Raw genomic sequence first — 25249 nt, 5'->3', positions numbered from 1 at the left:
CCTTGTTAGTTCTGTTCTATCCACTGATCAGGCATCCCTGTGAGACTCATGTCACTCAGTCACTTGATCAGTGGTGCTTCCGGCCCATCCAAGTCCCTGATGTTGAATTTGAAAGGGCCAGGCAGGAAAAATACAGTAAAGACGTTATTTGTTTTAGCCACCAGAGGGCTGCATGGCCCAGAAATTGATGCAGATGCTGCTTCGACTTTGAAATTAGAATTTGAGCGTTCCTGGATTCGAGGGGATCTGAAATTGGGGATGGGGTGGGGTGGAGGGGGCACAGAAGGAAAGCAGGCACATGGGGACAGCAGGCGGTTGTAGCATGGACCCCAAGGAGAAGGAGTGGGAGGTTGGCAGGGGAGAGTGAAACCACCAAGGGCCTTGGGAGCATTTCAGAGGAGCAATGGGGAAGCTATAGAGGATTTTAAGGCGCTGGGGACCCAGGAGGGAGGCCACAGGGGGGAGCTGGGAGATGCGACAGAAAGATGCAAGAGAAATTGTCATTCATAAAGAACGAATCGCGTGTTCACTCAATACCAGCAGAGCATTTGTTCCTGAAGGCCGCGCTGCACCCTCGCACGGTGGGGGCGTCGGGGAGCCTGGGAGGGGGCTTAGCCGACAGGCAGGACGCGGGGCAGACTCCCAGGCGAGGCCGGGCCCTTCGGTGGGGACCGAGGAGCAGCCAGCCTCGCCGGCGCCGTGGTGCAGGACGGCGGTGCCAGAGGCTGCGGGCTTTGGGGGTGGTCCGGGCTGTGGGTTGGGTCTGAGTGTCGAGGGAGCCGCTGGAGGGTTTGGGGCGGGGAGAACGGTGTCCGGGTCTGGCCGGTGAGGGGATCACTCGGCACTCGCGGGGAGACGGCTGCGGTGCAGTGCACGCCGATCGCACGTGGCCGTGTCGCAGAGGTGCCCGCGGGTCGGCCGAGGACGGGAGGCAAAGAGAAGACTCACACGCGCCTCCTGGTTTGCCGCCGGGCGGGCAGCGGGTGTTCGCGAGGGCCAGGGAGTCAAGCGTCCCCCGCCAGGCACGCGGCAAGCGGGCGAGGGCTCGAGTGGGCCTGGACACCTGAGGTCCGCCCGGAGCCGCGGAGGTGGCGCCACCCGCCCGCCACGGGGCACGGACAGGACGCCCCGCAAGGAGCCGGGGATGTGCAGGGAGCGTGCTGGGGACTCTAGAAGGCTCAGGAGGCAGGACCCGGCTGGGTGAGGTTCGTGGGCTGCTGGGGACCCCCAGAGAGGAGCTCCTGTCCCAGGACCGTGCCAGGGAGGGGACTGCAGCCAGGATGAGGAGGAGTCGGGCCTGCAGGGACAGAGCCTGGCCCCAGTGTGACCGGAGGCCACGGCAAGCTTCTGAGCCTCCCCTAACTATGAAGGTGTGAGGGGACATGTCGTGCCCTCCATACCACGGAGGTCTCATCCAGGTGCCTGTTCCCTGGCTGCAGGTCACGTGCCATGTGCCTGGATTCAGCTGGGCTCAGCAAATAGACAACTGAACAAAGCCACTCTGCTTGGAAACGGTCCCTGGTCAAGGTGAAGGGCACGCCTGGTGCTGCCAGATGCCGCCGGGCAGCCGTGGGCTCGCCTGCCTCCTTCCTCCCACACCCTCAGCAGCACAGAGTCTCATTCATGCAGGCAGGGCAGGTCACAGCCATGTGAATGTCACGCTCAGTGCCTGGAGAAAGGGCAGAGGCTTTTTTCCCCACAGAAGGAGCAAGCCTGCAGTTAGGGCCTCGCAGCTTTCCCCCGAGAGTCCTGGGATTATAAAAGCATCATCTGTCCCTGATGCCGGGGTACTGGCCAGGACCTCCCGGTTGGGGTGACACAGCCAGGCCTCGGCCTAGAGGTCAACCATTACTTTGTCCTGATGGCACTTTTTAAAAACACTTGGTCTTTGGGATAACAGGGTTACACATTTCTGAATGACTGGCTCTGGCCCACAGAGCTAACTGGATCAAACACAGGGTTTGGGACCATGTGCCTGCACCCAGGCCTGGTGGAGACCTAGACAGAAAGCGAGCACCGTCAAGGAGGAAGGACAGCCAAGCCCCAGGGAGGTGTGAGCCGGGGAAGAACAGGGCAGTTTCCCCCACTCCACTCAGAGGTGAGCAAAAAGTGTTCAAGTGGGAAGTAGTTACAGATAAGGTTCAATACAAACACAAGCTGAGGGGGATGGTCATGCTGGAGACTCAGACTTGTGGGGGGAGGGGGGAAAGGGCATTTATTGAAACCTTAAAATCTGTACCCCCATAATATGCCAAAATAAAAAAAAAGAGAGAGAAAAAAAAACAAAAACACAAGCTGATGGAAGGGTGGGCCGTCCTGAGGCTCCAGTCACAGGGAGGAGGGGATTGCTTCCTCCTCACTCAGCCTCAGCTGCTCTCTAAGTCTCAGTGGCCCCCAAATCGGTGCCTCTGCTCCGCGTCTTCCCTGAGCTCCAAACTCATGTGTCCAGTGGCTGCCTGGACATGTCCATGTGATGCCCCAGGCACTGGACACTCATGTGCCTCTGCCCCTTGTCCTAAGCTCCCTGTCATGGTTGAACATGCCACCACCTACTCCGGTCACCCTTATAGTATGTTTCGGACCTTATCCCACTGGGTGCACCCTCAATAGAATACTCAAAACCTTCTGGAAAGAACAATCCATGAAAAAATGATCATGCATGCCATATGCAACAATATTCCTTTGGATAAAATGGTAAAACAAGTAAAAAAAACCTTAATTTCCTCTCGTATAATAGGCTAGGAAGATCTATACATCTATTTTGAAACAACTATCTTTTCACATTAAAAACAATTCTAGGGATTTTAAAATTTTATTTCTCTTCACTTTATTACAATCACTGTCAGGTCTTGTGTCATTTCCAGAATGCACTATGGCTTGCAGCAGCTGCGTCTCAGGGGAAATGCAGACAGACAAACCAGTGCGGCTAGCAATGGGGGCTGTAGAAAGCTCGCAGCCTGTCCCTGGGCATCCTGATTGCTGTCCCAGAGCCAGCCACGGATGGGAACCCATGAGGCTGGGAGTCCAGAACATTTACAAGGGGTGTGTGCTCCAGAGTCTTTCTCCAAGAGTAATCCTAACGCTTGGCCAAGCAGACGCCTGGCTCCAGCCGGCAGCTCGGCCAAGAACATTATGATCTCTGTCCCGGCTGGCCTCGCACTGGGCCTTCCCAAGCAGCAGTGGGCGAGTCCCACGTGGTCCCGACACCCTGGACCATCCCTAGCTCACAGCCCTGAGGCTGAAGGTGGGAAAGAGAACAGGAATTTGGCCTCAGGCCACCATGGACTGGTGTCTAGGGTATCCATGCTAGGTCTGGGATTGTTAAACTGCTCAGAACTTCAGTGTCCTCAACTATAAAATGGGAATGACTCCCATTTTGGGGGAGGCCACTAATGGGATGTGTAGACGAAGCGCCCAGCAGGCAGTGGCAGTCAGCATGGTGACATGTGGACAGGGTGGCCGGTCGGTGGAGCTCACGGGCAGTGCTGGGGCCTCGGTGCAGCTCTAGCCCCCTCCAGCCCAGGGCAGTCCCTGTCTGGAGCTGTGACAAGAACACAGCCACATGACATGCAGAGGAATGAAACCAACAAAGGAGTGTGTGGTACCTTTTATTTAGCCAGTCTGTATTTAAATGTGTGCTTTTGAAATAGCTTGTTAAATATGACCTTTTCAGAATTCAATTCTCACAATATTTACAGTGAACTCTGTGCAAACATATTTTGACTGTGAACTTCCTGCTCCCTCTTTCGCATTAATAATTTACAAATTCATATCACAACAAAACCCCAGACTCTCGTTTTCCGTTTGATAGGCACCGAGCTGGGATAATGGGTTGCTAGGAAAGAGATAATTCAAGCCCAGGGAAGAGAAAATACGTTTTCTTTATCAAAAAAGAATTGTCATAGGGCCTTGCTTTCCAATTGAGAACATATGTCCCATGATGTTGTAGAACAGTATTAAGCAACCAAATAAATTTCCAATGGTTATTTCACCTTCATTTTTTATATTTACACTCATCTCCTTTAGTCAAATAAGTAAAACCAGAAAAGTCAAATTCTAAAGGGCTCTGGAATGTCAGAGAATGTTATTAATATAAAAATAATCTGACTTCAATGACTAAGAGCAGTGCACAGGCCGGCTGGGGCTGCTGGCTGGTCCTTCCACGCTGGCGCTGGCCGGAGCTGCTACGAGGTGTGGCAGGTCCCACGCCCCTTGTCCCAGGATTCCACGTTGCACATGGAAGAAATGCACCTGCACCCTAGCCAAGAAGGGTGACTCCCCGCTAGGTAATTCTTGTACAAAATCTACAAAGGGCACTGATCCTGGACAACACATTTCTCTTCCCCTCTCTGGACGGAGAAGCATGTGGCTGAAGACAAAGAACGCAACACCCAAGTACTGTAGAAAGCAAGGGTTCCTCTGGAAGTCAGCAACTCAGGATTTAGAAATGGAATTATACAAAATACAGGTTACCAATTGTACCTTTACTGCCTTCTAAAATACAGCTTTAAAATTCCATTTTATATGCATGATGATTGAAAACAAACCATGGCCTTTTAAACATTGTTTGGTTCCACGTCTTTTTTTAAGGAACACAAATTAACTCCTTAGGCATCTTAGTATGCAAGAGAATATCTGAGACCAACATTTTGTAGGTTTTCTACTTTTTCACTTGAAGGCTTTGATGGGCAGTTATAGAATGACAGTTTATTAGAAAATAAACTGAAAAAAAATTTTAGTGATATGAGAATTTTTTCATCCATTTAATCATTTCCCCTTTCAAGGGCGATGTCCTCCCATCGATAAAGTTCTCCTACTAAGAGGACCCGTGGTTGTGTGCCCGCTGGCATCCCACTCAAGGATTCCCACAAATCTAACACACCCGGTCAGCATGGAGCATTCTTCCTGTGATGACAATTATGAATGAAATATTCAGATGCTCACTGACCCTCTAGAAGTCAACATGGAACAGCAGTGACTCTATCTAGAGCCATCTGTTGGCAGTTCTCCAGTAAGCAGGACACACCTGTGGGTGCTGGATGCCCTGTGACCCTCGTTGATCCATCCTGTTCCTACTCAGTTGCTCCCATGCTAACGCGGCCTCGGTGTGCGCTGGGACAGGGCATGGGGCAGCGGGCGAGCGGGGAGGCGGGGCGGGGCGGTGGGCATCGCCTCCCCCGCAGGTACAGACCCACTCATAGTCCAGAGACAGCAGGCAAGGACAAAGGGATACTGAAAACAATAACCTTATCTTCTGGGATCTTTCAGCGCCTTAAGCAACATTTGTCTACCTGCAGACGGGCACAGCACTTTTGCACCCTGCCCCCTTCCCAGTTCTTCCCCCAGGACTCGGTGGTACCTGTCATCTGAGCTCCCATTTGGTGGCTCATGGTGACCAAGGGCTTCCACCTGCAAGTTGTAACTGCTTTTATCAACATCTAATACAAAGGCTCTGATTTCACATAAATAATCACAGACTTGATTAAAACGAATATATTATTCTAGGTTAATTTTTTTCCATTTGAATGCTTATATTCCATCTACCCCGAACAACTGATTGAGAAAAAAATAGGGCCCTCCAAAACCTTCCCCAGAATGACTTTTTGAAATGACACTTAGTGTACAAACTGGACAAGTGCGACGAAAGCCCGTGGCAGGAAACGGTGAGGTCTTCAAGGGGCTGCTTTCTTCAAGTCTCTGATCTGTTTGATCAAGTAGTTCTTCTCATCAGCGAACTGCTCATCGTCCGTCCTTTCCTTTTGGAAGCTGCTCAGAAACTCAATCAGTTTGGGTTGATTTTTTAATAGAATCTCCACAATAGGTTGTGTCTTGTGAGGACTGGCCACAAACACCTGAAACAAAAAGAAACAAATACCTAGCATAGGAGTCCAGATCTGGGACCCCACGACGCTGCTCCTGTTTTGTGTGTGACTTATGTATTGTACAGAAAGCCCCTGGCCACACCGCTTATTGAGGATCATGAACACAGGCATGGACCACATAACATGTCAGTCAATGACAGACCACATAGGAGACGGTGTCCTATAAGATTATAATGGGTGCCAGGGGCGGTGTCTCACGCCTGTAATCCTAGCACTCTGGAAGGCCAAGGAGGGCCGATTGCTTGAGGTCAGGAGTTTGAAACCAGCCTGAGCAAAAGCGAGACCCCGTCTCTACTATAAATAGAAAGAAATTAACTGGCCAACTAATATATAGAGAAAAAAAATTAGCCGGGCATGGTGGCGCATGCCTGTAGTCCCAGCTACTCGGGAGGCTGAGGCAAGAGGATTGCTTGAGCCCAGGAGTTTGAGGTTGCTGTGAGCTAGGCTGATGCCAGGGCACTCACTTTAGCCTGGGCAACAAAGTGAGACTCTGTCTCAAAAAAAAAAAAAAAAAAAAAAGATTATAATGGAGCTGAAAATTTTCCATCGACTTGTAATGTTGTGGCCGTTTTACCATTGAAGTACAACACATTACGTGTTTGTGGTGATACTGCTGGAAACCGACCTACTGTGCTGCCAGTCGTATGTAAGTCCGTTGTATGTAAGTCTAGCACATGCAATTATGTACAGTACATAATACTTGATGGTGGTGATGAACACCATGTTACTGGTTTATGTATTTACTGTACTATACTTTTTATGGTTATTTTAGTGTACTCCTACTTATTAAAAAAAAAGTTAGCTCTAAAACAGCCTCAGGCAGGTCATTCAAAGTATCAAGAAGGCACCCTTATCATAGGTGATGACAGCTCCACATGTGTTTTTGCCCCTGAAGACCTTCAGTGGCACAAGATGTGGAGGCGAAGACAGTCTTATTGATGATCCTAACCCTGTGTAGGCCTAGGCAGGGTAATGTTGTGTCTTAGTTTATAACTAAAAAAGTTTAAAAAGTAAAAAATTAGGTGGGATGCAATAGCTCACACCTATAATCCTAGCACTCTGGGAGGCCGAGGCGGGCGGATTGCTTGAGGTCAGGAGTTCAAAACCAGCCTGAGCAAGAACGAGACCCCGTCTCTACTATAAATAGAAAGAAATTAATTGGCCAACTAATATATAGAGAAAAAATTAGCTGCGCATGGTGGCGCATGCCTGTAGTCCCAGCTACTCAGGAGGCTGAGGCAGGAGGATTGCTTGAGCCCAGGAGTTTGAGGTTGCTGTGAGCTAGGCTGATGCCACGGCACTCACTCTAGCCTGGAGAACAAAGCGAGACTCTGTCTCAAAAATAAAAAAAAAAAGTAAAAAATTAAAAAAAAAAACCCTGCTGATAACCTTGATTTTGGACTTCTGTCCTCCAGAACTGAAAGAGAATAAATGTCTGTTGTTTTAAGCCACTCAGTGTGTGGTACTTTGTTATGGCAGCCCTAGAAACCTAACATGAGTCTACCACATTAATAGAATGAAAGAAAACACCATGATCTTCTTAATTGATACAGAAAAAGGATTTGACAAAATCCAATACCATTTCATGATAAAAACATTCGATACGGGACAACTGGATATCCATATGCAAAAGAATGAAGTTGAGTCCTTATACTGCAAATAAAAAGTAAATTTATTTGCTCAAATTCAATCAACAACCTAAATATAAGGGCTAATAAAACTTTCATAGGAAAATATGGGGTACATCTTCATGATCTTGGAGTTGGCAATGGTTTCTTAGAGATAACACCAAAAACAGAAGCAACAAAAGAAAAAACAGATACACTGAAGTTCATCAAAAGTTAAAACTTTTGTATATCAAAGGACACTATCAAGAAAGTGAAAAGAAAACACAGAATGGAAGGCCGGGCTTTGGTGGTTCATGCCTATAATCCTAGCACTCTGGGAGGCCAAGGCAGGAGGATTGCTTGAGGTCAGGAGTTCGAGACCAGCCTGAGCAAGAGTGAGACCCCCATCTCTACCAAAGATAGAAAAATTAGCTGGGCATCATGGTGTGGGAGGCTAAGGCAGAAGGATCACATGAGCCCAGGAGTATGAGGTTGCTGTGAGCTAAACTGACACCACTGTCTCAAACAAAAAAGAAAAAGAAAAAAGAAAACACAGAATGGGAGAAAACATTTGCAAATCACATAACGATCAGTGTCTTATATCTAGGATAAATAAAGAACTCATACAACTCAACAACAAAAAACAACTCATTTTAAAAAGGGGCAAAGGACTTGAACAGACATTCCTCTGAAGAAGTTATACAAATTGCCAATAAGCACATGAAAAAAATCCTCAAAATTGTTAGTCATTAGGGAAATGCAAATCAAAACCACAATGAGATACCACTTCACACCCAGTAGGATGGCTGAAGAACAAAAAACAAAAAACTTGACAATGGCAAGTGTTGCAAAGATGCGGAGAAATTGGAACCTTGCACATTGCTGGGGGGAACGTAAAATGGCTCAGCCTCTGTGGAAAACTGGCTGTTCCTCAGTAAGTTAAACACTGAATTGCCATATGACTGAGCAATTCCATTCCTAGAAATGTAAAACATTTGTTCAAATAAAAACTTATAAGCTAATATTCATAGCTGCACTATTCGCAACAGCCAAAACATGGAAACAACCCAAATGTCCATCAACTGATGGCTGGATAAACAAATTGTGATATATCCCTGTAATGGAACATTATTATTTGGACATTAAAAGATTGAAGTAGTGACGGATCATACCACAACATGGATGCACCTTGAAAATATTATACTAATAAAAGAAACCAGGCATAGAAGGCCACATATTGTATGATTCCATTTGTATGAAATACCCAGAACAGGCAAATCCATAGAGACAGAAAGCAGATGAGTGGTTCCCAGGGGATGGGTGTAAGGGAAAATGGGAGTGATTGCTTAATGAGCACAGGGTTTCCTTTTGAAGTGATGAAAATGTTCTGGAACTAGATATTGGTGATGGTTGCACAACATGTAAATATACCAAATGTCACTGAATTGTACACTTTAAAATGGTTCAAATGCTGAATTTTATACTAACCTAAAATTGTTATTTGTATTAAAATGAAAAAGCATGCCAGGCTTGTTTACACGAAATGCCTGGTGTTTACATAATACCTATTTAGTGTGTTAGGAAATCACATACTGGAGCCAAAATGTGGCTCCTCTGGTTACCATTTGTTTACAAGGGAGTTGCTGTGAAGTTTTAGCTAAAAATTGTCTGGCATTTTGTGGTAACTACATAAATAACTCATAAAAGGCTTCCTTTTTTTTTTTTTTAATATAACAATCTTATAACAGTCTTTCTTAAAAAAAGATTAAATAGACAAACTAAGCTTATGTTTCAGTCCAAAATAGATGTGAAATATACTGGAATTTGGTTCAACTCCATCCACTGAATCCATACACTGTATCATAAACCTAAAAAAAAAAAAAGTTGTTTTAAATGTTTCCTTATTTTATTAATATTATGATTTTTTATGGCTCTTGAACTCCACTGCCTCTAAAGGTAGTTGCTGACTAGAGGCAAGTGCCAGTGTGTGATTCCCGGGCAGCCAGGACACTGAGGGGCCCTAGTCAAGGCTTGAGATGAACCACACTCACCATAAGGAAAGCACTTCTAATTCAAGGTATTGGGAACCAGATCTTTTGAATAGTATGCCCAGTATATAGGGTTTTTCCGTTCTTTCTCTGCTGTCCCCACTTAAAAAAAAAATTGCAATTTTCAAATCACCCAAAACAAATTCAACAAATGTTAACTACCCATGACTTCTTTTTTTAGAATGTAGTCTTATTGCCTGTATCCCTTAGTTTACACAACATGTCTCAGAAATGTGATTTATGGAGTTCTCAGGCATGGTGAGAGGAAGGCAAATATCATAACCACAACTCAAAATATTTTTAGTTTAGAAGATTAAAAATATTGTGCTCTCCATTTTAAACCTGAATGCTTTTTATGAAAAATAAAAAAAAAATCTATGTCTTATATACATATTCATTCATTTCATTCAAATTCTATTTTGCCAGGAGGTACCTGAGCCAGATAAGGTATTGAGAAGTTAGCCTTCTGCTTTGTTGGCCTTCCTGTCTGTGATGCAGGCTGTGAGCCTGGAGTGCTGTGTACCTGCTCCTGTCACAGTTACCAGGAAGTCACTTCAAGCAAACTTCCCTTCCAAGGAAGTGTAAAAGAAGGCAACCATATTCTTATTCAAGTGAATACAAATCTGAGTAACAAAATATTTAGAATAGTTGGACACAATATTTGTTAGTACTGATCAGAGAGTTAACTTTTTTCCTATTTAAGAAAGGACCCGCCCAGGCGCGGTGGCTCATGCCTATAATCCTAGCACTCTGGGAGGCCAAGAGTGTTTGGCCTCAGTTGTTTGAGCTCAGGAGTTTGAGACCAGCCTGAGCAAGAGCAAGACCCTGTCTCTACTAAAAAAAATAGAAAGAAATTAGCTGGACAACTAAAAATATTTTTATATAAAAAAATTAGCCAGGCAAGGAGGCGCGTGCCTATAGTCTCAGCCACTTGGGAGGCTGAGGCAGGAGGATTGCTTGAGCCCAGGAGTTTGAGGTTGCTGTGAGCTAGGCTGACGCCACGGCACTCTAGCCACCCGGGCAACAGAGTGAGACTCTGTCTCAAAAAAAAAGAAAAAAAAAGAGAGAGAAGGAGAGGGAGGGAGGGAGGAAGGAGGACCCAATGCCATTTGGTTCAAATGTTCTTTACTGCCTATCTGAAGGCAAGCGCAAGGAGGGGAAAAGGGGCTGGGGTAAAGCTATGATCACATATTTCTCATCTTTAAAACTTTTAAGTAAACTAGCAGGTCAAAAAAATGGAAACCTGGCTTTTTGCCTTCTTTCTAAAGTTTTTACAGTATTTTCATATTTGCCTTTTGACAGCCAAATATGGTGGGTATTTGAAAACTTCTGTAGAGAAACAGGATACATGAGTTTAAACTGAACAGTTTATGTTTGTAGGCAGTTCAGTGGGAGGAATATAGCACAGTGGGTACCTGTATTTCACTGGGCCGAGGCGGATGGCTTGCTCGAGGTCAGGAGTTCGAAACCAGCCTGACAAGAGCGAGACCCCGTCTCTACTATAAATAGAAAGAAATAATTGGCTAACTAATATATGTAGAAAAAATTAGCTAGGCATGGTGGCGCATGCCTGTAGTCCTAGCTACTCGGGAGGCTGAGGCAGCAGGATTGCTTGAGCCCAGGAGTTTGAGGTTGCTGTGAGCTAGGCTGACGCCATGGCACTCACTCTAGCCTGGGCAACAAAGTGAGACTCTGTCTCAAAAAAAAAAAAGTCATTACAATGTCACGTATAACTGTTATTGCTTTCCCAAATATTTACTGTCAAGCAAATGCAGGTTATTAAGATACAAATTTAAACTCAATAGCTCATTTTAATTATTCTGAAGTTTTATTCTGGCTTAAAAGACATTCTTTGCTTAATTATTATTTGCAATTCTATGATAAAAATGATTTTTCCTCCATTATATGCCTATAGTACAGAAACCAATGCAAAGTGAGAATATCTAAACCATTAGACATAGTAATATTGGCTAAAATCTTTTATCCTCTTATCAAAGGGTGTATTTTCCCTAGTAATACTGTAAAAAGATGAATTCATATTTCTAATATACTTCATAATTGTCAATGATAGAAAGAATAGACTCAAAACTAAGAGTGACATCAAGAATTTAGCTAATTGGTTCTTCTACTTCAGACACAACTCACAGGTAATTTTGGGCAAACAAGAAGTTTTCCCATTAGATCCCCTGGAAAGGCGATTCTATAACCATGCTCAATAACCTATTCCAACGTCTAGAACTCCCATCTTCAGGAAATTCACTTCATTTGTAGTCTGCCTCCTCTGCCTCCACACTGGATAGCTATTTTTGGCTTGGGTTATGATATTCTAGGAAAGGTGTGCTCCTGTCCTCAAGTACCACTATTAAATTTCTCTGCAGATTTTCCTTTTTAGTGTATTAGTGTTTTAAATCTCTCCACCGAGGTCGTGTCTTCCAAATAGCTCAATCTCCTCTGCGGCTTTTTTCTTCTTAGCCTCTCTGCGTTCTCCTATCCAAGTACTAACCAGGCCCAACCCTGCTTAGCTTCCGAGATCAGATGGGATCGGGTGGGTTCAGGGTATGGCCATATGTGTCCTGTATACCCTCCTTCAGGTAAGCACCTCAGGAGGACTGTGGAATCTACTTCCCTAGGACTTAAGGACTCCCTTAAGGAGTCCTTAAGAAAAAGTCATTTATCTGACCAGATGGCCAATCTCAACATTCTTAGGGTTGTCAATGCAAACTGTATCCCCGTGAAATCTGACAAGCGTTAGAGAAAATACCAACTTGTGCGTCTGAAGCCTTCACGCAGCTGTCACCTGCTCTCCCAGGACTTTTCTGCCCTTTGTGCCGTCACTTTCTCAAGCTCACTTTTTTCCCCTCCACAGGTCTGTGATACTATAGTTTTCATCACTGCCAATTTTAGCCAGTTATTCCTGATTCCCTCTACTATTGACAAATAGGACGGCCATTCAGAATCCTTCTTCCAGAGTGCTGGTCCCAGCAGCCCTTCAGCTCCATCGGCAGATTTATTCTCCAAGCCTCAAATGAAAATGTGGATCAAGGCTTCCCAGAGGAAACCATCTGTATAACGTGGATTCCAGATCTGTAAGTCCTCGGTTTCTGAATGGAATATGCCAGGAAGGAAGGATCTGAATATAGTCTCAAATCAGAATGTTTCTATTTAATATTAAGATGCTTGTCAAACATTTTGTCAGAAAGATTTTTATTTAGGGACACTATATTATTATGCTACTAAGGAGGTTAACCTGGAAAGAGAGAAGGTCACCTCATAGTCGGTTCCTAGTATCACCAGGCACATCTCTGGGAGAGCCAGGACCACAGGGACAAGGGTCTCATGACCCGATATCTTACAACTAGACTTTAACTGAACCCTTTTGTTTGGCAAGTGTGAGGAAATGGATCTAGATGGATTTGCCCAAAGTGGCTGCTTGCAACTGAGCCAGAACAAAGACCGGGTTCTCCTGACTTCCATTCAGGGCTTCCCCACCGTGCCATCCTGCTCATCAATAGCAGGAAGCATGTGTTGAACTTATCAGCAAGCTAATGAAAATCAGCCAATAAAAATATGGTACAAACATTTTCAGCACTGTTTCCCATATTCTTAGTACCTTCTAGAAGGTACTTTAGGGGCAAAAACTATCATGAAAGAAATGTGATAAAATTCTCGGACTCAGCTGTTTCTTTTTTCTAAATAACCAAATATTTGTGGCAAGTAAACAGTTTAGTTCATAATTCAGTGGAAGGAACATAGCTGGGGTAGAGGGTAGGCCAATTTACACACATACAAGTAAACAAATGGTGAACTATTTTTAAATGTACCTCCTCTGTTCAGTGATTAGGTGATCCAAATCCTGATCTTCTCAGAGGACGGAAATAAGTTATTTTTATTTGGCCACCCACTGAATCCTTCTATAATACTGCATTTTTAAACAAAATTATATGAAGCTTATCTTCATCTAGGATGATATATTAAAGTTCTGTGGGAGCTTTGACATAGTACACAGCCTTGTGTACTTCCTCCAGTCCAAGGGTCTCTTTATTAAAGAGTTAACCCTTTCTTCACTGATTTGTAATTCCTCCACTACCAAATATCAAGTTTCATATTCACATAGGTTTATTTCTGGCCCTCTACTCTGTCTTGTTGTTCTAGTTATCTTTCTCTAAGCCAATATAATGTTGTCTTTATTGACTAGAAATCCACACCAAGTCTTACTGTGTGGTAGGGTAGATTCCCCCACCTCACTCTTCAAAACTGCCATAGATAACCCTAGGCCATTGCTCTACCATAAATATTTTATAGTCACCTTGTCAAGTTCCAGGAAATGTCCTGTTGGGATTTCAAATGAAATTGAATGGAATTTTATAAGTTAATTCAGGATTTTAATTGCTTTAGTGGCTTTTTAGACAATAAATATCTGGTGGCTGAAAGATCAACTAAAATTTTCCTACCTCTCAAAGCAGCAATTACCTTATAAATTGCCATGTCTCCCAATTATAGACTTATAAATTGTATCACCGAATATACATTATAAAGACCAAAAAGTCCTGAGATACTCTGAACTCTTATATCTACACCAGATATTTATTATAAGAAAATAATCCTGGCTGCATCTGGTAGCTCACGCCTATAATTCTAGTGCTTTGGGAGGCCAAGGCAGGAAGATCTCTTGAGGCCAGGAGTTCGAGACCAGCCTGAATAATAGCAAAAGTCCGTCTCTACAAAAAAGAGAAAAATTAGCCAGGCATGGTGGCACATGCCTGTAGTCCCAGCTACTTGGGAGCCTGAGGCAGGAGGATTGCTTGAGCCCAGGAGTTTGAGGTTGCACAGTGATTCTGATGATGCCACTGCATTCTAGCCTGGACAATAGAGCAAGACCCTGTCTCAAAAAAGAAAAAAAGAAAAAGAAAAAAATGCTAAATTGGAAAAAGCTAGTCAGATGCATAAAATGCCCACTGCAACATCACTTATAGTAGGAAAAATGGAAATAACCTAAATAGCAATGACACAGGACTACTTAAGTATACTAGAAGAAATATACACAATGATAAACTATTAATATGCTGATAAAACTACTAGCTCTAAAAACTACATACGGCAATAATGACAGAATCAAGTGATAAAACTATTGTACAGAATCAAGTGATAAAACTGGCATAGCAATTGTTTGTACAATGTGAATATAAGGGAGAATTTTTCCATTCCCTTCCTAATAGTAGCATAACTGCAAACTAGCATGACTAGGCAACTATAGAGTAACACGTGACTAGACCATGAGCTTGAGCAGACTTGGTAACCATTTGCTTCTGTAAGGTATAAAAGCCACCATGCTCAGACACCATTTTGCTCAGAATTTGGAGGCGAGACCTCTCTGAGCCCGCCAGCATAACCTAAGCCTGTTTTGCAGTACTCTCGTGTAGCTCTCAGTTTATTTCCCGTTCCAGTTTGCTATAACATGAATACAGTTGTAGAAAAACTCAAATGTGCACAGGAAAATATGCTTAAACTTTTTATAATAGGTAGACTGGGAGTATAGAATTACAAATTAGAATTCTCCCACCTATCTACTTTTTTTTAAATCTATTGTGTAAAGTTTCTAGGAGATGATTTTAATACTCTTATATCAAAGAAAAAATATTAGAAAGAAAAACATGTTGGGCTACTTTTCTATCATAGCGAAATACATTGTAAAAAATAATATTTCTAGGCCAAGTGCGGTGGCTCACGCCTGTAGTACCAGCACTATGGGAGGCCAAGGCAGGAGGATTGCTCAAGGTCAGGAGTTCGAAACTAGCCTGAGCAAGAGCGAGACCCCGTCTCTACCAAAAGTAGAAAGAAATTAATTGGCCAACTAAAAATATATAGAAAAAATTAGCTGGACGTGGTGGCACATGCCTGTAGCCCTAGCTACTCAGGAGGCTGAGGCAGAAGGATTGCTTGAGCCCAGGAGTTTGAGGTTTCTGTAAGCTAGACTGATGCCACAGCCCTCTAGCCTGGGCAATAGAGTGAGACTCTGTCTCAAAAAAAAAAAAAAAATATATATATATATATGTGTGTGTGTGTGTGTGTGTGTGTGTGTGTGTGTGTGTGTGTGTATACACACGATAGATAGATAGATAGATAAAATTTCTAAAACATTAAGAAAGTGAGTGGTACTGGATATTTCTTCAAGGCCTCATTTAAGGTCCAAAGAGATGGTGCTTATGGAAAGCAAAGCATTTAGAGGTTGAGACTCAGGGTTTAGGTCTAGCTCAATCACTGATTTGTTTTAGTAACTTCCGAGAAGTAATATCACACATTTTCTCACTAAAAGAGTGAAAATATTTAGAGGTGTGGATTAGTTAGCAAACCTTTTAGAAACAAATGGGCATTTTCACCAGGGCCCTGGTTTGGGGTGCCTCCCTTCCCCTCTGGCTTCGGATTTCTTGCTCCTGCCAGGAGGTGGGGGCAGTGGGCCAGGAGGGCTGGAAGGAGGCCGGGTTGACTTTCAGACCTCACTAAGCTTCCAAGGCCTTCCCAGAGGGCCAGGAATCAGGCCAGGGCTTGAGCCAGGCTCTTAATTGTGGGGGCTTCCCTGTTTCCCTTGCAGTATGATTTCTATGGGGGGGTGTGCTGGGGACCTCAGGTTGGAGTGGGGCAAGGTGGAGACCCCTTAGCCTGGGGGTGAGGCAGGAGCCAGGGTGGACGGCAACTCCAAGGGGCCTCCCCCAAGCCCTGCACGGCCCTGCTGGCGCCATGAAGCTGGAGAAGCTACAGCAAAACCCTGAGGAGTCTGAGGACATCAAAGCTCCGCAGAAAGAACTCGAGCAATTTGCCACGCTCCTGAAGCAGAAGGAGATCACTCTGAGATACACCCAGGCCCATGTGGGGCTCACCATGGGGTTCTCTTTGGGAGGGTGTTCAGCCAAATGACCATTTGTCATTTTGAGGCTCTGCAGCTCGGCTTCAAGACCATGGGTAAGCTGCAGCCCCTGGTGCAGAAGTGGAGGAAGCTGACAATAATAAAAATCTTCAGGAGAAATGCAGAGCAGAGACCCTCCTGCCGCCCAAAAGAGAAAGAGACCGAGTACTGAGAACCAAGTGACCTGGAGAGCTCGTTTCTGCAGCAGGTCAGCCACACTGCCCAGCAGCTTGGGCTGGAGGACGTGGCCTGAGTGTGGCTCCGCAGCCAGTGCCACAGGGCAAGTGATCAAGCAGTGGCTATTCACAATGAGAGGGTTCTGAGGCTGCTGGGTCTCCTTTTTCAGGGGGACCAGTGTGTCCTCTCCTCTGTCCCCAGGGCCCCATTTTTGTACCCCAGGCTATGGGAGCCCTCACTTCACCAGCTGTACGCCTTGGTTTCCTTCCCGGAGGGGGAAAGCCTTTCCCTCTGCCTGTCACCACTCTGGGCTCTCCCATGCATTCCAGCTGGGGTGCCCGGCCTTCTAGGAACAGAGCAGGGGGTGCAGAGGCCGGGGAAGAGGAGAAGCTATGGGGGAGGAGAGCCTGGAGTCTGTACTACGGCTCTTGAAATTAAATTCTTCATTCACTGAGGAAGGAACTGGGAACACAAAAAGTGGGGGCAGGGAGTTTTGATGGAACTGTTTGGAGGGGAAGGTGAAGTTCAATGATGCTCTTGATTTTAATCCCCACACCACTCATCACTTTGTTCTTAAAAAAAGCCTGGGACACAGTTAAAAAAAAAAAGATAACTGTGAAATTTCATCTAAATCATGCAAAACAGAAAGACTTGCCTGATTTCATTTTCTCTTAAGCATAAAAGAGTAAAAAGCAGGAAGTTTGCCATTTGAAACTGGAAAACAATACCTACAATGTTATTTCCACAGTTTGTACTTTACCTTAAAAACATGAAAGGCCTCAAACTGGATGTTGGGACTCTTATCCCGCAGGAGGTTCATCATCAGCTTCAGGTTCTCTGGCTTGCTGATGTACCTGGTCATAATGGCGAAGTTGTGGCGGTCCAGGATCAGCTCACCTAGCAGCTGCAAGAAAACAGAATCAAAGTTATAATCTCACAGTCACCTTATTCAAAGCGTATCTCACTTCTTCTCACTGAAAAATGAAATATAAAAGTGAGTAAGAATGGTGTCGTGGAAAAAAACTGGAAAGTCCTTTGGTGCATCTTAAAGCACAGGCATAAATCCAGTAGTTAAGAAGTTATTTTAAGCTTTTCGCACAGTTTTCACACAGTGCTTAATGTATTTTTTTAGCCAGTCATTGCTGCAGTTCGCCTAAAGCTAGCCAGAAATAAATGTATTATTTTCGATGCTTACTTCAATTATCTTGCTTCCCACTGATGTGCTGTTCCGTGGGCTTTCAGGTAGGACAGGAATAACAAAACTAACTCTATAATTACACTTCCCTCACCTGAATAACTAGCAGCTTACAGTAAAGATAGTTCCTGTTAAATGACTCTTACCCTTTCCTCTGCTTTTTATTTCAAAACCTGATATAAAGCCAGAGAAAAATGACTGACCCTGAATCCATAAAGTTTAGTAAGTGCAGCAAGTTTTTAGAAGAAAGTAAAGCAAAACATTCTGGTGACAAACTAATAGTTCCCCAAAGGCAACATTACTCTAAAACAACATCAAAATACCCAAATGAGAAGAGTTGAAGAAAGACCCTCTGGCAACACGGCTGAATGTACTGTTGCTCTTTCTTAGAAACTTTTGTTCTCACTGTAATGGCCACAATTCTTAAAGCTTTAGCAACTAGGTGCTTAAATGTACCTTAACAGGATTTTATGCATTTAATAGAAGATACACTTAGTTTTCAATTGTCCTATTTGCTGGATTTTTTCTGTAAGCCTCAGGATAGTAATGCCTCATTCCCTGGTCACAGAAATCCTGAAGGGAGGAGAAAGCACATCAAACCGAGGGCTGCTGTCTACCACAACCACCTCACCTAAGATGCATCTTTTATCTATTTAACAAATAAGAAGTACACAACTTAAGGTTCATTCCATTTTTACAGCAAATGTTCTCACTTAACCTCAGTACCCTGCAGCAGGACTGCTGAGACAGCACACAGAATGGTCTCTCCATTCTCCACCAACCCAACCCATTCTGCACATCATGCCAAAGTCATCTTCCTGAAAATCTGCTGTATGTGTTACTAGTTCCGCTTATAAAGTGAATGAATAAACAAACCAACAAATTCCTCGATTCTCATGGATTTAGGAAAAAGTAAACAATTTAAGATGGCATCCAGAGCCCTCTGTGACCTGGAGCCAATTCCACGCTTCCCATCCTCAGTGCTCTCCCTCCGTCGTCCTCATTCTTCTGCCTCTGCGGCTTTATGGTCCTCGCTCCAAATCTTTGAGAAAATACTTTCACCTCATCTCTGCCTGTCCAAACTTTACCCATCCTTTCAGGACTAGCTCAGATGTTGTGTTTAAGAAAGTTTTTCCTCTTTTCCCCAGGTGAATTTGCTTTGCCTTGCAGTACAGAGTTATTGGTGAGCCCATTTAGAGTGTAAGCTCCCTAAGGGCACGTTTCAAATCCCCTTCCAACCTAACGGTGTGATGTGCACGGATGTTGCTGGGAAAATAAAAGCCCTATCAATACCGAGTCCCCTCCACAAAATGTAGAACAGAAAGAATTGGATGAGCATATTCAGAGCACAATATAGTAGATAATCTGTGAAAAAGAGGTTACGAAGAGAGATAAAATTCTACCTTGTTTATGCAGCCAAGCAGACGCTATCTATTACATACATATGTCCTCAAGATGAAGAGTAGCCTGTCCCCTGTGAGACGACTTGACAGCACCATTTCTATGCACTCATTCGTAGTTCACCTAAATTCACCTGGCAATTGAGGTAGCTATTTATCTCAGCTAATTGCATTTATCTCTCTAGTATAATAAAACTTCTCTTATCTCTGACAAGCAAACCCTTATAGCTTGGAGAAAGGCATGTAGGTTAAATTCTCCTGGTGACAGGAAATAGGAGTGTTATCTTCCTAAATGTATTTCAAAGGGAAGGCTGTCAGACCTCAGAAAAACCACTTTTGAGTTGTAAAGCTGACAGAGGCTTCCTTAACTTCTAAAGATATATATATATATAGAGAGAGAGAGAGAGAAAGTCAAATACCATATACATACACAAACACATATTAAAAGGTTTCAGCAAAAGAGAAATTTCATTAAAAAAATTAATCCTTAAAATTTACACACATACTCTCTCGATAAACATTTGTTGAAGTTACATTTGTAAGTTAGGTTCAGATTAAGTCACTTCAACCTTTATTATCTGGTGATACCTAAACATAAATTCTACCCAATGTATCCTCTGCTAATACAATTTCACAACTTTACTGAAACAATTAATTGTGTTAAATCACCTAACAACACTGAATCTTTTAACCATTAAATGTTAGTCCATTTTAATTAACATTGACAATGACAAAATGCTGCATTCCATAATAATACAAGGTACTATAACATAATACTGTACCAAGTAAGTGGAAAAAATCATACTTCATTAAATTTTTCATTTTATATGCCTCATAGTATGTAGTAAAACCATGCATCAAGTGGAAATAAGTTTTTTCAAAACTTAGTGTTTTAATGAAATTGACCAGAGCCAAAAAAACCCCCCAAATTCCACCAAGCTTCTTTTGAATTATAATCTTTTTTGCTGGTAATTAAATGCCAGGCCTCTGAAAAAGATAAGAAATAAATTCCTAAACTCTGTCACATGAGGGAAAGGAATTTCTCTGTTAATTATTTTTTATTGACACCAGGAATTAAGCACCCCAAGATGGTTCAGAAAAATTCAGAATACAATTAACAAATGGCAGCAGGTGGCAACTACTTTGGAATCAGAAAATACCCTAATACTTAAGACAATTTATTACTTACAAAGTTGCTTACTATAATAATAATCTAACCTCTCTTGTTTCCTACAATTATGAAACATCTATGAAAAAAATTACAGAATCCATATATAAACGTAGTTGTATCAAAATAGAATACATTGCTACCGCAGATCTAATTCCCAAAAGGAAAAAGCAAAATTGTGTCAGCGGAGCTCCCCAAAACAATAATTTTCTATCAAAAAAAAATCAAACAAAATTTAATAAGCTCAATATTTAAATATGAACTCATTTCACAGTCATCAACTGTTTTGTTTGAACAGAATAATACAAGACCATTTTAGTGACATTTCTATGATCTAACATTTAAAAAAGCCAACTCTTCAGTAACCATTTTGACACTTTCTGCATTCTTAGATATACTAATTTGTCTTTTGTCAGGTGTTTTTTTCACTGTCCAACCAGTGCTTGGTTGTACCACATTGTAAATAAAATATTTGTGAGACACCTAACTGTAAAGGATTTGGGGCAGCTAATATAGTATGTCTGGGCGGACTAATGAAGCACAAGAAAGATGCCCTGAAGTAGGCTGGGAATGCAAATGGTCTGAAAGGGGAGAGTTTAAAGCAGAGTTTCTGTACCAGATACAAACGTGGTCTGCTCTTTGCCCACATCACTGGGAAAAGCACCGAGGTCTATAGCTGGAGAACCATGTGTGAGAGGAAGGGAGGCTGAATGGTGGCGAGGAAGGAGTCCTCACTCCCCTTTGCTCCCTGTCAAATTTGCATTAGATCTTGTACCCATCACACATTCACTGGACTGACAAGCTTCTATTTTTAAATGCAGATGTATCCTGGTAGCAATAAGTCCTATTCACCTCCTAGTCCCAATTATTTGTTTAGAATCGATCAATCCCTTTCAGAGAGTGAATTCTGGAGATAATGACCAGGAATATTTATAGAACTTAGTTTGATTTAGTTAACAAATGTCAATAGTTGTTTTTTTTTTGGAGACAGAGTCTCACTCTTGTTGCCCGGCTAGAGTGCTGTGGCGTCAGCCTAGCTCACAGCAACCTCAAACCTCCTGGGCTCATGCAATCCTCCTGCTTCAGCCTCCTGAGTAGCTGAGACTACAGGAATGTGCCACCATGCCTGGTTAATTTTTTCTATATATTTTTAGCTGGCCAGTTAATTTCTTTCTACTTTTAGTAGAGACGGGGGTCTCACTCTTGCTCAGGCTGGTCTCGATCTCCCGAGCTCAAACCATGCGCCCCCTCAGCCTCCCAGAGTGCTAGGATTGATTACAGGCGTGAGCCACCACGCCCGGCTGTCAGCAATTCTTACCATGAGGGAGGCTCTGCTAAAACTACTTCACGACTGTTAGTGGGGGAACAGGACAAGGTGAGGGTGAAGATAACCTGAGAGGAAAATGAGGGCGATTGGGCGTGTGGGTGGGAGGGGGATGATGGGCTACCAAGAAAGAAGAAGCAGGAAGAGGGCTGGAAGAGAGATGTTTGGGTAAAAAAGACACTGTCAGCTTTGAGACTTTGCCTAAGGTCCCGGAGAAAGTTGATTCCAAAAAAATTCTGTCACAAGTTCTTGTCACTGGACTGGCCAAAGGCCTTCAGCTGTCTCCCTCCTAATTTGGTTTAGTCACCAAAGTTCACATGACCCTCTCTACTTTGGTCCAGTGTCTGACAGACTCCCACTGAGAAAAGGAAGGATTTGGACAATTTATGAGCAATTTCCTATATGCTGACCCTTCAGAGCATTGTCACCTTCCTTCCAGGGCCACTATTTCTTATAACATGGACAAGCTCCCCTCATTTTGGCTGTACTTGTGGAGCCCTTCCCAAATAAAATATTCTACTCTTTAGGTACATGGCTATGGCAATAGGGTATGCCCTTATCTTCATCTGCTCCTAGCAAGCTCTCTGCACACGGAAGAACAAAGCACTGAGGTCCTCACTGCCTTTGCCTGGAGGTCAGTTCTGCACGCAGCTCGGTGTCCTCACTACAAGCTCCGGCACAGAGAGCAGCACGCCATGTGCTTTCTCCTAAATGGATCTCCTTGTATGGGTTTCTGTGCAAAAGGGAAACTCAATAAAGAGTGTTGAATGACTGGCTGAAAACTGACCTCTCCACTAACACGACCTCTCCAGTGACTGCACGAACACAGGGGAAAGCAGGTCACGGCCAATGCAAGCTCATGGGCACTGTAAAGTGACCACAAATATGGTATAAAATAGATTGAAATTATTGCCTTAGCTTAAAATTGTACCCAATATTTAGAAGCAGAATGCATTGTTCTACGAATGCCATCATCCTGACATGCAAAGACAATACAAGTGTGATATTTAGCAAGCTGGAACATCATACAAATTGCTTAACTGCAAACAGTCAATCTTATTAGCTGCCGAAAACATTCTTTTGAATATCTGAGTAGGATGTGAAGGGCAGAGATGCAGCTCTAGCCCACATCCCCCCTCAGGGTTCTCCCACCTCCCCTTGGACAAAGGGCCTCTTCCAGGCACCTTAGCCCTGGGGGAGGGCAGGCCACTCACAGATGCATGTGGCCTACTCTGTTGGGTTCACTGTCGCGTCCACAGGCATTTTTCACAGGAGACATAATCTCAACTAGCAAATGTCATTTGGTTTTATATGCACACACATCCTTATATACCCTTATCCAGAGTCATTTTAATTTTTCACAAATTTAGTATTTGCTCAAAGATCAACTTATGGAGTTCTTAAAAATGTCTTTTGGTTTTATACACATGCACATACCTGTCCTCCCAGTCATCACTTTCTGCTCCCTCACCCTGCTTAACTTTTCAATACTGAAAACCATATGAAAATTATGTATTTATTTGCTCATTTGTCTATTGTCTATTCTCCTCCTCAACAGAATGTGAGCTCTAACTGTTCTTGGCTGTCACCATATGTCTGGAATTATGAACATGTATTTGTTGATCAAATGGAATGTTCTACTTATTACCTCCCTCATTACTCCTTCCCCAAGAATTCATCCAACTAAGCTGTTTATGGGTAATTAAGAGTTGACTTTTTATTTTCCAGTTAGTTACATCATCTTTTAAAACCTCTTTCCACATTCTGTTTCAGTATAATCCTGGTAGTTTATTAGAAAAGCAAAGTTTTGTATATTCAAACATTGTAGTCTTCTCATATGTCCATTTATTAGAGTTTATTTTTAAAACATTCTTTTAATTCTTAGGGAATGACCATGTTTCATACTCAGAATCTTTACTGTAAGTATAATTTGAACATGTCATGTTAAGTGGTAGAAGTATTTAAAACAATCTACAGTGAAACACGGACTGACCAGAATGCTCAGGGAATGGGACTTGGCAATGAAATATGGTAAGAAAAAATTCTTTAGGAAAATCTGTTACCAATTTGGGAGATAAAGACTTCCTATAAAACAGAAGCCCCATAACATTTCAACTATATGAACACCATTTTATAGTAAGAAGTTTATTTATAGTCCAAGATATTAAGAATTTATCAATTACTGTGCTTACGACTTAGAAGGAAACTTTAATTTTTGCAGTTCATGTGACATATTTTGTCCTTCCCTTTTCCTCTCCTCTTCTCTGCAAAACATGCCTCAAGTCCAGTTTACAGAGAGATATGTAAGAAACATAAGATCATTTCTTTCTGCCTATTCTGTTTCAAGATATACTGAAAAATAATTATAGGAGCCTCACTGATTCCTTCTTATAAACAGTGATTCTCATCCTTGTTTTACTCTTAAGTTCTTTTCATCTCCGTAAAATATCCCCTAGGAGAGAACTGTGATTCTATTTAAGTTAGCTTAGGTTTGGTTTTCTTTCTCAGAAAAAATATTGTAAATTCTACTCTATTATGTACTTATTATTCATATTGTTACTCCCCAAACTGAGGCAGGACACTTATGTTATTTTGCTATAACGTAGAGTCATAACATAAAACTTCTCAAGTTAACAACAACAAAAAAGGATACTTTAATTTTTCTGTATTTACTCATCCACTAATAGACCAATCATTTGCTAACAAGATACCAACTTATGGGGACTCTAATTTAAAGAAATTTGATATTACCTTTAAAGATTGTCTCTTAGTCACATAATTCTCAGACTGAAGCAATTTCTCATAGTCTTCAAAGATCTAATGAAAAGAAAAGAAAAGATTAGAGAGTGAAAGCAGCAGTGCATTCTGTTCTTCTTCAGGAGTAAGTTCCCGGCCCGGCCGCCACGCTCTGTGTCTCTGCACTTAACCGCAGGCTGATCACCACTGTCCACAGGAGGTGTCACCATTTCACCACACTCCTTACACATGAGCATATGGGGGACAGGGAGGTCAAGAGTATAAGAGACACCTTTCCTTACATTATTTTAGTTCTGCAAATTAGAAATTGAGTAGAAAAGTGGAGTAACTTTGAGTCCTCCCTATAAATCATTTTGAATAAAACATCTATTAAAAGTTGCAAGGTAACTCATTTTATGCTATTTTAAAGAAATCTGTTTATATAGCCTTGCTGGTAGCTATGGGCCCATGGACAATCTGGGAAGAGATTAAATACACTTAGGGCTTCACTTGGCAACCTACAAAGAATCAGACTGTCAAATTCATTGCGTGAACAGGTGAGGAATGAGGCAACCTTTGCCGCGTGATAGCCATGCTAATCCCAGCTGGCTTCTGTGGAGCACTTCCACTGTCACCAGAAGCTGGGGACACTGGTGCACAGGGTCTTCCTGTTTCCTAATGTGGTCATCGGTCGTGGGCCAGGCCCTTTTGTTGAACACAGAGTGCCAATAGCTGGGGAAGCTCAGCATCCACCTCCCACCACGAGTGGGCAGTGCTCAGAGACCACGAAAGAGAGAGGAGCGAGTACAGC

General features: G+C 43.1%; 1 protein-coding gene and 1 pseudogene across 6 annotated transcripts in view; one reads left to right on the top strand and one right to left on the bottom strand.

Moving 5' to 3' along the window:
* Positions 1-3595: 3595 nt before the first annotated feature.
* CAB39L (calcium binding protein 39 like) overlaps positions 3596-25249 on the bottom strand; it is a 111462-nt gene continuing 89808 nt past the window's right edge. For all 6 annotated transcript variants that reach the window (XM_076009451.1, XM_076009453.1, XM_076009455.1 and 3 more), the window contains 3 exons: positions 24454-24519; positions 17376-17519; positions 3596-5852 (listed from right to left, as the gene is read on the bottom strand). In XM_076009451.1, coding sequence (XP_075865566.1) covers positions 5673-5852; positions 17376-17519; positions 24454-24519 — 390 coding nt within the window. In that variant the 3' untranslated portion in view covers positions 3596-5672. The remainder of the gene's footprint in view (positions 5853-17375; positions 17520-24453; positions 24520-25249) is intronic.
* Positions 16164-17200, top strand: LOC105855979 (POU domain, class 5, transcription factor 1-like; annotated as a pseudogene).

This window comes from Microcebus murinus, chromosome 13, assembly GCF_040939455.1.
Source record: "Microcebus murinus isolate Inina chromosome 13, M.murinus_Inina_mat1.0, whole genome shotgun sequence".
NCBI classification, from domain to species: domain Eukaryota; kingdom Metazoa; phylum Chordata; class Mammalia; order Primates; family Cheirogaleidae; genus Microcebus; species Microcebus murinus.
The sequence above is the reverse complement of the archived record's forward strand: the minus strand, read 5'-3'. Positions and strand labels throughout refer to the sequence as shown.